This window comes from Lactuca virosa, chromosome 4 (assembly GCF_052849685.1).
Source record: "Lactuca virosa cultivar CGN04683 chromosome 4, Lactuca_virosa_CGN04683_v6, whole genome shotgun sequence".
NCBI lineage: Eukaryota > Viridiplantae > Streptophyta > Magnoliopsida > Asterales > Asteraceae > Lactuca > Lactuca virosa.
The window spans coordinates 78,337,585-78,351,716 of NC_136429.1; the positions used below are offsets into that span (position 1 = coordinate 78,337,585).

The 14,132-nt window shown below is 40.8% G+C and overlaps 2 protein-coding genes across 2 annotated transcripts; one reads left to right on the top strand and one right to left on the bottom strand.

Moving 5' to 3' along the window:
* The first annotated feature begins 11,514 nt into the window (after positions 1-11,514).
* On the top strand, positions 11,515-11,985 carry LOC145104662 (uncharacterized). Its single transcript, XM_079041869.1, has one exon. The coding sequence runs from the start codon at positions 11,515-11,517 to the stop codon at positions 11,983-11,985; it is 471 nt and encodes a 156-aa protein (XP_078897995.1).
* An 829-nt stretch (positions 11,986-12,814) lies between these two features.
* Positions 12,815-13,930, bottom strand: LOC145105656 (large ribosomal subunit protein P1-like). Its single transcript, XM_079042739.1, has 4 exons — positions 13,822-13,930; positions 13,586-13,661; positions 13,136-13,351; positions 12,815-13,045 (listed from the first exon to the last, which is right to left on the bottom strand). Exons 2-4 carry the CDS (start codon positions 13,652-13,654, stop codon positions 12,992-12,994), a joined length of 339 nt encoding a protein of 112 aa, XP_078898865.1. The 5' UTR covers positions 13,655-13,661; positions 13,822-13,930; the 3' UTR covers positions 12,815-12,991.
* Between the last annotated feature and the right edge of the window lie 202 nt (positions 13,931-14,132).

The window sequence follows — 14,132 nt, forward strand, 5'->3', positions numbered from 1 at the left end:
TGTGCATGCAACTCTAATTGGATCTATGTTTTCACTATTAGACATACAACTTCATGAACACAAAAAGAAACCTGGAATACTCCAATGATTTTTGAAATCCACAAAGGAGAATAGAATACATACCTTTTGTTGTTATATAGAAATAACAACTAGTTCCTTGAATTTCCTTAGCTCTTGAAAGCAAGTACCACAAGTGTAGTACCTCTAATGGCTCACAAACACACTTTGGGTGAGAGGATGAATATGAGAGAGAGGAAAGGAGTCAAGAGGCTCCAAAATTCCACCCTAGTAGGGTTTCTCCAAGGGTTTGCCGAATTTGGTGCCTTAGGGTGCTATTTATACTTAAGGCTAACTAGGGTTTCAAGGTGGAAACCCTAATCCCTTAGCTTAGGGCCCAAGCAAATCCATGGACTCCTTTCCTGAATCCCTTGGACGAAAACTCCTAGATCCTTCTAGGATTTTCGGCCAAGCCTTAATAAAGGTGATCCAATGGCCCAAAGCCTCAACTATTGAATAATTACAAAACAGCCCATGTACTTTTAATCAGCTCCTTTAATCCCAAAATTAATTCTAAATTAATTTTTGATTAAATACTAATTAATAATATGATTCCAAATTATTATATTATTCTTATAATATAATAAATAAATCATATTTATGCCCCAATCAACCTCTCTCCTCAACTGTCATCCTGTCTAGTCACCCGTGTGAAGGTAACCCAAAAGGACCATGCACAACCGGGTCAAGTACTTGCCAAATATAGTTACGGGCTTAGACACTAATCCAACACAGTCCTCATGCAGAGAGGACGAGTGATAGCCTATGCATCGCGGCAGCTGAAGCCGCATGAGACAAGATACCCCACGCACGATCTTGAGTTGGGAGCGGTGGTTTTCGCTCTCAAGGTTTGGAGGCATTACCTGTACGGGGTCCGATGTACTATATACACGGATCACAAGAGTTTGAGGCACATCATGGATCAGCCGAACCTGAATATGAGGTAGCGCAGGTGGCTGGATGTAGTCAAGGACTATGATTGTGAGATCCTTTACCATCCTGGTAAAGCGAATGTGGTTGCGGACGCTTTGAGCTGCAAGTCAGTTGGGTCTTCTACCCCGGCAAGGTGTATGAGGATAGCGGTGGATTCCCCGCTTGTGAGCTTGATTAGGGATGCTCAGGTCGAGGGCATGAGACCAGGGAACTGGAAGGTGGAGCGGATTAAGGGCGAGAACGCCCGGTTTGTTCAGGATAGCCGCGGATTATTGACCCGACACGGTCGGGTTTGGGTTCCGATGTCTGGAGGGGTCCGACAGACAGTGATGGAGGAGGCTCATAAGTCTCACTTTTCTATACACCCGGGGGCCACTAAGATGTACCGGGATTTGAGTTTGAGCTACTGGTGGCCGTGCATGAAGCGAGAAATCGCTTGGTACGTCGAGAGGTGCTTGACTTGTAGGATGGTCAAGGCCGAGCATCAGAGACCGCATGGTAAACTGCAGCCCCTGGAGATTCCCATGTGGAAATGGGAACAGATCATGATGGACTTTATTACCAAGTTGCCAAGAACGGCGAAGGGGCTTGATGCTATATGGGTCATCGTGGATCGATTGACCAAGAGTGTCCATTTCTTGGCCATACGGGAGAGTTCGTCGGCCGAGAGATTGGCCGATATGTACGTCAGCGAGATTGTCTCTCGCCATGGGGTTCTAGTCTCTATTGTCTCCGATCTGGATGTCAGGTTTACTTCTCGTTTTTGGCAGAAGTTCCACGAGGAACTGGGTACGTGGCTGCACTTTAATACACCATCCGCAAACCGACGGTCAGAGCGAGCGGACCATTCAGACCCTCGAGGATATGTGGAGGGCGTGTGTTATTGATTTCGGTGGGAGCTGGGATTCTCACCTACCGCTGACAGAGTTCGCCTACAACAACAGTTATCATTCCAGTATTGGCGTCGTGCCTTTTGAGTTGTTATATGGTCGGAGATGTAGAACCCCGGTCTCTTGGGGTGAAGTGGGACACAGAGTGATGGGTCGGACGAAGGTAGTCTTGCAGACTACCGAAAAGATCCAGCAGATCAGACAGCGGCTGCAGACCGCTCAGAGTCGGCAAAAGAGTTACGCTGATAGACGCCGATCGGATTTAGAGTTTCAGGTTGGTGACATGGTACTTCTGAAGGTCTCGCCCTGGAGGGGTGTGATTCGCTTCAGGAAGAGGGGAAAATTGGGTCCCCGTTATATTGGTCCGTTCAGGATCATTGCCAGGGTTGGCAGAGTGGCTTATAGGCTAGAGCTACCTGAGGAGCTCAGCCGAATTCATAGCACGTTCCATGTTTCGCAGTTGCGTAAGTGTATTACGGATCAGGAGGCAGTAGTATCGCTGGATGATATACAGGTCGATGAGCGCCTGAATTACGTGGAGAGGCCTGTAGCCATCTTGGAAAGGAAGAAGAAGATTTTGCGGAACAAAGAAATACCCTTGGTAAAAGTGCAGTGGGAGCATCGGAGAGGATCCGAGTGGACGTGGGAGCCGGAGGCGGAAATGCGGGAGCATTACCCGGCGTTGTTTATTCCAGCAGACTTCGAGGGTGAAGTCTAGTTCAAGTGGGGGAGAATTGTAACGCCCCGATTCTCAGGTATTGTTTAAATAAGAATTTAATTGGTTTCAAGGCCTACTCGACGAGTTGGTTGCCCTACTCGTCGAGTAGCAACGGGCTTGGTACGCGTGTTTAGTGACCTACTCGCCGAGTCCATGAAGGGACTCGACGAGTAGGAGCTGGCAGAGGAAACCCTAAATCCCGGGGTTTTGCACCCTATTTAAGGAAACATAAGCCTCCTTTGGCCTCTTTGCAGTCCTTTGAGAGCTCAGAAAACCCTAATTCGTGTGGTATTTCATTCTTGTGTGTGTAAAGCTTTGGAGAGGAGATCTTTTGAGAAGAGAAGCTTGGGGAACAAAAGGCTAGGAGCAAGGAGGTGTAAGAAATCAGAAGTCTACCTCAGATAGCATCATTTGGAGGTATCAAGTCGTCACCTTTTCTCCTTTTTCTTTCTAGACCTCTTTTGGTTGAGATTTAGGGTTTTTATGGTTTGGTTGAGATGGTAGTGTGGGATATGAATTAGATCTGAAGTTGTAACTTCAGATCTGTAACCTTCTTGGGTTCTAGAGTCATAAAGCTCCGAATTTGGTCATGTATGAAGCCTCTTTGAGTATGAAACCCCCATTGTGAGCTTGGATTTGACATTAAGAGCCTTTGTAGCTATGCATGCACGTAAAGTTTGCAACTTTACGTGAAAAGCATGCCTTAGAAGCTTGGATCTGTAGTTTGGAGCCGTTGCATGGCTCAAATGAGTATGTATGGCAAAAAGGACTGAAGGGACTCGGCGAGTCGCATGGTCGACTCGGAGAGTCATATGAAGATAGGCATGAACTCGGCGAGTTGGAAGAACAACTCGGCGAGTCCAATGAAGATTGTCGTAGACTCGACGAGTGGATGAACAACTCAGCGAGTCAGATGAGGTTGCCCCAAATTATGTATGCACGGGTAACTATCGAGTTGCAAGACAGAAGCTCGACGAGTGGCCTTAGGGTCTCGATCGTAAGCTAAAGGAACACGACGAGTCACTCAGGTGACTCGGCGAGTGGGCTAGTACTTCAAGGAACTCGGCGAGTAGCCGGGGGTACTCGGCGAGTCAAGGTCAACATGGACTGTTGACCTTGACTGATGACTTTGACTTGGACCAGGGTTTGTTTAGTTGGCTTATGGGTATGATCATACTATGGTAATAGGTGGTGGAGTTTGTGGCAGTGATCCGAGGGTTGAAGTTTACCTACCGAGTCGACATCTGCAAGGTGAGTTATCCTCACTATATCGATAGGGTCTAAGGCACCAAGGTCGGCTTTTTTAGTTGTTATCGTTATGGTATGATACATGTGGATATGATCTGTTAAATCGGCATCAGGATAGACAGTATGTTATGCTCTTATGATCCGTAGGGATTGATATGTTAGTGACCTGCTAGGTCAGTGCTCTAGTTATGAGAGATTGCTATGTTTGGTGCTCAGTGAGATAGATATGTTTGATGGTTGTATATGCCAGTATATGTTAGTTATGCGCACATGGTTATTTGCTTGTTGGTTGGGTTGAGGCGGTCCTGCTTTGTGCTGAAGGCCAACACATCCTATGAGCGGTCCGGGAAGACTGTAGGGCCACGTGGCGGTCCAGTCATGCCGAAGGCTCCGTATAGATTCAGTTGGACTGTAGGCCCTGTAGGGAGGTCCATTCAGGCCGATGGCCCAGTATGCATGTTGATTGATTAGTTATTACGGATATGGTATTATCAGTGTGGTATTGGTATTTTGGGGGTAGCTCACTAAGCCCTCGGGCTTACAGTTTTCAGTTTATTGTTTCAGGTACTTCAGGAGTTCATGGCAAGGCGAAGGTGTGACCGTACCGCTCCTCATCCTTATGATCTGGCTTTTGGGACACTCTGATTGAATAATGAATTGAAAACATTTTTGTAAACAATACTATTGGGTTTTATTTATGCTTGAAAAGTTTAAATTTGGCGTAAAATTTTGGATGTTACAGTTTTCACTATACGTAAACATGTTAATACAATTTTATGAGACATAGTCTTCACCGTACCTACTTGAGTACACACTAAAGTTCTGAATTATAACCAGAGTCTCGGTAAGAGAGTGTGACACTTGTGTATAGATCTATACGGGACTGACAACCCCACACCTAAGTTGTTAGCTACAGCTAGACCGGTAGGTCTAGGGTGACAATTGTCTAACATTCCGACACCTGAAGAACGTCGTAGCAGGCCAACTAGTCTTAGCATGGTTGTAATAACTCACATGCGGTATTAACGATACATTTGGTTTACGGTGATAACATACATTCAATGGTTTTATATAACAAAAGAAGTACATGATACTATTTTCTAGTACAACTCTACTTACATTTTTGGTCTTAGGGTTTAAGACTTACAGTTCATTTTTAAAGAAAATATTGGATTTTCTGAAGGCATACTCTATCATTTTACAAGGAAAATTACAGATTTTACTCATACAAAACTCTTATGAACTCACCAACTTAAATGTTGACACTTTTTTCAAAACCACTTGTATTCTCAAGAAATCAGTAAACAGGTAACCAAAAAGGTTTTGAGGATGGGGCGTCGCAGCGCCACGTTATTTACTTTTATCATATGTATTTGGTATCAAGTAACATGCAACAAAGATCAGATAATCCTTCGAGTAAAAGACTCAACCCTAGAACGGTTGGACTCAAACAAGAGCTGTGTAATAGGGTCAAATCCATCACTCTAAAATTATTTAACATGTGCCACATGTGACTTAGCATATTCACTTAGCAATCAGTTCACATCACTAAGAGTCCCATAAAGCACTAAGCAAGCAGCATTCAGACAACGGAAAAATCTAACCAGCATACACTAACCAGGCCATTCTATCCACTTATCAGAAATTCATACTAGCATGTGATTCTAAAGCTCATACAATCAGGAACATAAAGGCATATCTCCTATCATATAATACTGAGTAGATCCTTAGCCCTAATCTAGCATGCAATTCTCATAATCACATCATATATCATAATAAACATGTATTGGTATTCTGGGAACCACTTACTTGAGCTCGACTGATTGCACACATCACATCCCCTTCTTTGATTAGAAATTCCTTTTTAATTAATTGTTTATTTTATAAAAAAAATCTCACCAAACCCTCAGTTTGAGTTCAGTCACACTCGAGAGTATGTCCGAATCCCTCAAACCAAGGCTCTGATACCAACTTGTAACATCCCGAAAACATAGAGTAAAAATTTCATTTTTATTATAGTCAAAACACTCATGTAACTTTTATTCAAACACTTAAAAGCATTTCAAAATGAAACATTTATCAGAGTTCATTCCCAAAATCACGTATTGCGGAAAACACGGGTGTATGCACTGCGATCAAGTCGGGCCCTTCCTTTTCGAACCGGAAGTACCGGAAACCATAAACCACAAACTGTAAGCACAAAGCTTAGTGAGTTCCCCAAATACCACATACCATACATATGAAACGAGCCATGCATAACATACATATCCAATCAATCAATAAAACTGTTATGTGTCAACCATAGTCTTGCCATTATGTCACCTCCGGGTCTTACAGACAAGTGCCAGGAGCCACCTCCGGGTCTTCCATTCAAGCATCACAAAGACAACTAGCATACAATCTACACTACTTAACTAATTAACTGCCATAGTTCAAACTCTGGTCTTGCATATAGTTTGCCAGGAGCCGCCTCATGGTCGTTCATACAAACTGCCAAGGGCTACCCGCCGGTTCTTCCTATAAAACATTAACCAAATGGGCCGGCATTGCTGCCTTGGACCCATAGAACAGTAAGGAGACTCACCTCGATCGGCAGATAATTCCCACAACTTTTGCAGCTACTACGAATCGGCTTCCACGAACTAAACCAGACAACCAAACCATTCTTTAATAATTAACCATGGCAAAACCACCAAGCACTAATCCCATAAACAGTCCAACTAACAAAGCCCACAATTAGCCCAAGCCCATTGGGCCCAAACAAGGCCCAACTCCATTGGGCCCACTAAGGCCCAATTCACCATCCAAGGACCATTAGGGAAAGCCCAACAAGGCAAGCCAAACCAGAAGTCCATTACTCTAAAATCCTTACTCCATTATGAGCCCAAACCACAGGATAAGTCCAAGACCAAGCTAGCCAACAATCAAAGAGCCCAAAATTTGCACAGGAGATGCTTACGTCGTGAGCACCTTATGCTCACGTCGTGAGGTCGTGACTTTTGCCCAGAAACTTCCTCGAACACACTCTCACATCGTGAGGTGTTATTCCTCACGTCGTGAGGCCAGATCTGACAAAAAATGAGCATTAAGCTTCTAATCCATTAAGCCTTAACATGGGACGGTCTAGAGGGTCTTCCTTGGCCCCAAGTACCATAAAAATCGAAGCTTTTGAGTCATGCATATCCAATGCATGACTCAAACACCATCTTAGGTCAAAATGAAGGAAAAAGGGCTAAGACTCAAGCTTGGAGTCCAAAACCATGACCAAAATACAGATCTAAGACTTATAAGACTTAAGATACCACAATGATCCATAAAGTTGCCAAATTTATGGATCCCATGCATGCTAACCAACATAACAAGTCAAAAAATGCATGGAAACTTAGATCTAGAAAGCTAGGAAAGGAAAGACACGAGCTTGAGAACTTACAGATGTCCAAAAGCTCCACAACTAGCTGATGATGACGCCAAGATGCTAAAAAACGCACCACAAATGATCTTCTTCTTCCTCAAAGGGTTCAAACACCCAAAAGCTCTTGAATAACACCAAGAATGGCCAAGAGCTTCAATGGGGGCTGAGATTAGGGTTTCTAGAGGTCTTAGAAGTGAAGGAGGCTGAGGAGGAGCAACCCTAATCATCTCATACCTTTAAATACCCGAAAATTAGGGTTTTGGGGCATCAGGTGCCTCCCACATCGTGAGCCTTAAATGAGCTTGGTCAACAAGTCAACGATCACTCACCCGAACCACTCCAACTTCAAACGGCCATAACTTCTTCGTTTCAACTCCGTTTTCGATGTTCTTTATATCCACGGAAAGGTGGCGAGAATCCCTATGCTTCTAAAAGCTCACCATGGCCTTAAAACTTCCCGAACAAAGACCCAAAATCCATAAAGAATCGAATTATAAAATTACGATTATACTCTTGACCTCTGAAGGCACCATAGAACACTTGGATCACTTAAACCATAACACCCACATCCGAAAAGGGCCAAATTCTTTCTTCACCAAAGCCCTAAGCCTCATGACAACTGATGATTGGGCCGCAGCCCCGAAAAGTGAAGCAAATCCAAAACCGAGTGTTATATTTGGGTAGGCGTCACGATGTGGCAAGGGAATGGCCACAACGTGGCGAGCGCTGCAGCCCAAGCCCATTGATTTTTAGGGGTTTCTCCATATTTAAGCACCTTAACTTCAAGTTAGGGCATTCTTTTCAGCCTCCGAGCTCTCCATTTCAAAAACCCTAGCCCCTTCAAGTGTTCTTCTTGTTCTTGGCCATTTGAAGGCTCATTTCTCATATTTTGGTATGGAGCTTGAAGACCAAGTTTCTTGCAAAGTGTTTTGGGGAAGAGCTCAAGTGTAGATCTAGCAAAAAGAACTTCATTGATGGACCATTGTGAGTAAAAACTTCCATCTTCATCTTTAGTTTGCTAGATCTTGTAGTTTGATCATGTATATCTCTTTTTGGTTCTTGTGAGCTTGTGCTTTGGAGTTGAGTGAACTCCAGAACCCCTTGAGCTTATTTTATCATCTCATAATCTTGTTGGATTGGAAAACTTTGCATCTTGATCTTGTTCTTGAAGCCATGCATGTTTTGAGGAAGGTTTTATGCTATTAAGGACTTAGGGTTGTAGATCTAGCTTTGAGATGGAGTCCTAATGGATAAATTTGGAAACTTTATCCATGAAGTCAGTAAAAAGAACTAGATCTGAAATTATGGGCCATGATATGAACGAATTTAGCACTTAATGGAGATTTTGGCATTCTTCCAAAAGCCACAACGAGGCCTGGGGTTTGCCATGACGTGGCAGTGCTTGAAATCGCGACTATTTTGTCCTGTCATTGCCACGATGCGGCCAAGGAGGGCCCACGACGTGGCAATGTCCTGCATGTTGGTTATTTGACCTTATGTTCCCACAATTGGCCAAGGAGGCCCCACAATGTGGTGTTTTCTTTATGGACCTTTGACCGTTGACTTTTGACAAGTTTGATTTGGGGTCAAACTTGGAGGATTTGGGTTGTTATTTGAGGAATCATTTCTTTTGGTGATTAGTCGGCTCGCGGGATTGATCAGTGCAAGGTGTGGGAGTGTTGATGTGCTTCTTCGGTTCATCGGTTCAGGTGAGTTCTCACTATGACACGTATCTCACTGTATATCCTTTGCATGGTAGGATAGATTACTGTTAAAGTACAAGTATGTTAGTGGTCTAGGGAAGGTCCTTATTAGGCCTTGCATTTTAGAGCACTCAGTGATTTTGTATGCTAGACTAGTAGGGTTTTGACTATTGACCGTATGATTATGTTGGATGTATCTTTGTTAGGGTAACTAGGGAAGGCTAGTTGCCAAGGGTATGTAATATGTATGTTATGCATGTGCTTATGTTATATGCTTATGTGATAGTGATAGTTTAGGTCATATGTTGTCTAAGTTGGATAGCCTGAGAACTCGTAGTCTAATGCTTTATTGTGATGTTCTTGTCTGATTGTCTATCTGACCCCTGGCTACATACGACTTTATGTCTTGTATGGAAGACTAGGAGGTGGCTCCTGGCAATGGAGGTTGGGCGGGGCCCGTTATGTACGGCTGGGCGAGGCCTGTTATGATGGACGGGGCCCGTTATGTATAAGTTGGATGGGGCCCCTTATGTATGGTTGGGTGGGGACCGTTATGTGAGTTGGGGTGGGCCCGTGAACTCTTGGTTTGGGCCCGTTGCATATGATACATGTATATGGTTAGGAGATTTGGTTGTTCGGCGTAGAGCCGAGATCATGTAAGGATGCATTGTATGTATAATGGAATATATGATATATTGGGAAACTCACTAAGCTTTATGCTTACAGTTGTGGATTAAACATTTTGCAAGTTGTTCGTGAGAAGAGCTCGACGGGACTATACACATGCATTGAAGATATTCGTGTCCATAGTTTTGCAAACCTAACTCTGATAACGTATAGTTTCAAACAAACAGATGTTACTCGGTGGATTTGAAACAAAGGTTTTAACTGGCTATTATATTTTAAATTGAAAAATCTCCTCGTAATTTTTCGCAATTTTTGGAGTGTTACGTATTATGGGTGAATTTGAAATATTTTAAAAAAACTTTGGAAAAACTATTTTAAGAAGATTTTTGAAAACTAGCTTATACTTTTTTGTTTTGCCAACAAAATCAGAAGCTAAGATGCTAACAAATATACTTAAGGTGTTTTAATTTTGTGTCAAAAATATAAATAACAAAAATTACATGAGGATGTACAAAATCAAAATTATGTCAAGTTTCAGACATTTATGGTAAAAATAAATCAACTTTATTAAAGTTAATGTCAACAAAACATTTTCCATTACTAAATTAAAAAATACACAAATCAAAATAGCTAGGGATACTAAGTCTATGTTTGTTATACTAGCTGAAAAGCTAACTGTTAACTGAAAAAGTAACTGTTAAATAAAAAACTAACTGATAAAAAATGATGTTTGATAAAACTAGCTGAAAAACAAGCTGAAATATATAAAAATTACATAAAAAGGCATTAAAAAAGCTACATTAAATTACAAACTTATAAACTACTTTCTAACTTGCCAAAAACGAAAAAAAAAATACTCAGAAAATAAGTTATCTTATCAACTAGTTGTGACTCGACAAACACAACCTCACACCATGTTAGAACAGTAAACTAACACCACTAGTAATATATGTTAGAATAGTAAAAATTAACAAAAAGGCACGAATCAAAATCAAGTAATATATGTTAGAATAGTAAACTAACACCATGCTAAGACTATGGGAGTGGTGCGGTTTCTACCGCACAGTTTGCCACATAGGCAGGGGAACACCACTCCTTATGCGGTTTCGAGTGCGTTAGGCCGCACCTCACCTCTTTTTGGCCGCGTTTTTTGATTGGGTAATGTATATTTGACTGTTGAACGGTCAAAACTGTTAACATTTATTTATTTTTTCTTTCGTATAAATTAAACCATTCACTTCATTTATTCAAACCAAAACCAAACTTTTACATTTCTCTATTACTTTCTCTCTCAAAATTATTAGAAAATGTCATCTTCTTCATCTTCTGAAGAATTTCAAGTTATTTTTTATGCTGCTATTGTTTGTGCTCAAATGGCGGAACAAACGTATGATGTTTTATGCAATAACATAGCCGAAAGTTCTCAACGGAGAACACGGAGATATATTTGCAGAAATCGTGAAGTAGCCAACTAACGTTTGATACAATATTACTTTCAAGAGAATGTCACTTATCAAGGGTACTATTTCTGGAGGCGCTTCAGAATGTTCAAACGTTTATACGAATGTGTAATTGAAGATGTAACGAGGGAGTGCAGTTTTTTCCAACAACGTTCCGATGCTAGAGGTACACCAGGTTTCACTTCCTTACAATAATGCACTGCTGCACTTCGTCAGTGAGCATATGTCATTACGCCTGATGCGTTGGACGAGAGTATTAAGATGTCTGCTACGACTGCACGAGATAGTCTCCACTATTTTTGCAAAACTGTGATTTAGTTTTATGGTCCAAAATATTTACGTAACCCTACACGTAATAACATCTTACAATTGCAAGCTCATCATGCTAGTGTGCATGGGTTTCCTGGAATGCTAGGAAGTTTAGATTGTCTCCATTGGGCATGGGAAAATTGCCCTACCTCACACCATGGACAATTTACTCGATGTGATCAATGGTCACCCAACGGTCATACTTGAAGCAGTTGCATCACATGATCATTGGATTTGGCATGCTTTTTTTGGTTCTCCCGGTTCGATTAACGACATCAACGTTCTTAATTGTTTACCTATATTTAACAACATATATAACAGATCTGCACCAGATTCATCTTTTGAAGTGCATGGAACGCCATATAAATATGGTTATTATCTTGTTGATGGAATCTATCATGAGTATGATCTGTTTGTTAAATCGTTTACGTGTCCACATGGTTCTAGACGAAAAAAAATCAAGAGGGCTCAAAAAAGAGCTAGGAAGGATGTCGAGCGTGCTTTTGGAGCTCTTAAGAAACGTTGGTTCATACTGAAAAAACCAACAATTTATTTCGGCGAGGAAAAACTTCAAGAAATCATGTATACATGTCTCATATTGCATAACATGATTATTGAAGACGAATGAAGAGCGATATGTGCGTTTGACGAGGAAAACCATACCCGAATCACAACAAATAGAAATTGGTGGCGAAGAGTATATGAACAGGAGAACAAATACACGTTGCACTGAAACATTTCACAATCTTCGCACGGACTTGGTGCAACACATTTACGGGATTCAACATATTAACCTTAATTTGGATCCACCGGATGACTCAGAAGACGAGTTCTCGGAAAACAACTTTACGTAATATGTTTTGGTTATTTTAATTTTATTTTTTTAGTTATTTTAATTGTTTAATGTTTGTAGGATATTTTTAATGTTTTGTTTTTTTTATTTTAAATTTAGTAATGTAATGTTTTTTTTATTTTGAAGTATTGAAAAGTTATGTTTTTTTATTAAAAATGAAGTTTTACTTAATTAAATTATTAAAAAATAAAAAAATAATGTGGCACACACCTAAAAAATGATATGGCGTACATATGACAATGAAAGGAATACGGTTTCAAAAATGATATGGCGTACAAACAATTAAAGAAATGGCATCTCTCACTCTCACTCTCTGCAGCCTAAGGATACCATCTTTGCTGAGAATCAAAGCAATTCAATAAAAAAAAATACTAATATCTACAAACTATAACATCAAATCGTTGTTTTGATATTTTAGCCATATTTTATCCCAATCTTCCTCTATTTTATGTTTCATTCTTAGTGTACAGTATCGGACCATGGAAATCACAAATTACATTTTCTTATGGTTTTAGCATTATTTCATTTTCTTAGTTTCGATTTGGAGGTATATATCTATTTCATCTATACCAAGAAGGATTATCTATTTCAAACAAACCAGAGCTAAATTCAAGATATAAAATTCAAAGAAAAAACCTACAAAAGATTTCATCTCTGAAGACAGATGATAAAAGAAAAAATTGGACAAAATTCTTAACGAGTACCCAGTAAAACAGGCTAAAACACCACAATAAAACAGATAAGTTTTCTCTTTTAACTAAAGCATAATAATGAAAAAGTTCTAATCAAACAAGCTGAATCCCATATCATCATCACTCTCTTCCTTTGGCTCTTCCTGTGTACATTGAATCAAAGAAAACATGGATATTACATTACATATAAACAAAAAAATATTAAAGAAAAAAAATTAAAATATGCAATTTACCTTCTTTTCTTCTGCAGCAGGAGCAGCAGCAGCTGCACCTCCAGCAGCAGGAGCAGCTACCGCTGGTGCAGCACCACCACTGCCGCCGCCACCAGCACCAACATTTGAAATGAGGTCCAAAATATTTTGCTTCTCTGCAAGCTTAGCAAACAAAGCTGGCCAGTAGGATTCAGCATGGACATTAGCTGCCTTCAAAAGGGTACTGATCTTTTCAGCCTGCAGTCAACAATTCACGTCAATTAATCTGTGCAATTCACTGTTTCAAGGATACAAGAGAAAGTATAAAACTACAGGAACGAAGTCACAAATCAAAATGTAAGCACGATTAAGAAAATTTAGTAAATAATATTTACATCTTTGGAGCAATGAATCATGAAAATAGACAAAAAGAACGTAAATCGATAATAATCATACATATCTACATAACTTGAAGCAGTAGAAATTACTAACCGTGACAGGAATGTTATCGTCGCAAAGAATCAAAGAGGCGTAAGTGCAACCAAGCTCTCCGATCGACATCTTTTGTCTGGGAAAAAAACAAAAGAAAACCAAATTCTTATGAACAAATCAATACAACGATTATAAACGGTAATCCAAAGCACAGAGGCAACGAGAACACATCACGATTCATGAAGATAAAAGATGTTAACCTAAAAACCAACAAATTAAGGATAAAGGCAACGCACCTGAAGTGAAGATCGAGTTTTCTCTGCAGCGTGTAAACCCTAGGGAGTTGAGAAATCTGCCGTCTGTGGTCTGTTGAGTTGATTGTAAAGGAAAACCCTAGTGGACTAGGGTTGTTGTAAAGGAAGAATGGACCAGGGTACCAGTCCCACGTAATTGCAACTGGGCGATTGTATTTTGGGTAGGCCCATTTAATCAAAGTGGGCTAATGTTCGTAGAATCATCAAGTCTCACTAGCCCATGGGGTGCAACAAAGAACCTCTTCTCGTTAAGTGTCCGGTAAAAATCCATCTACCGACAGCGAAATGGTATT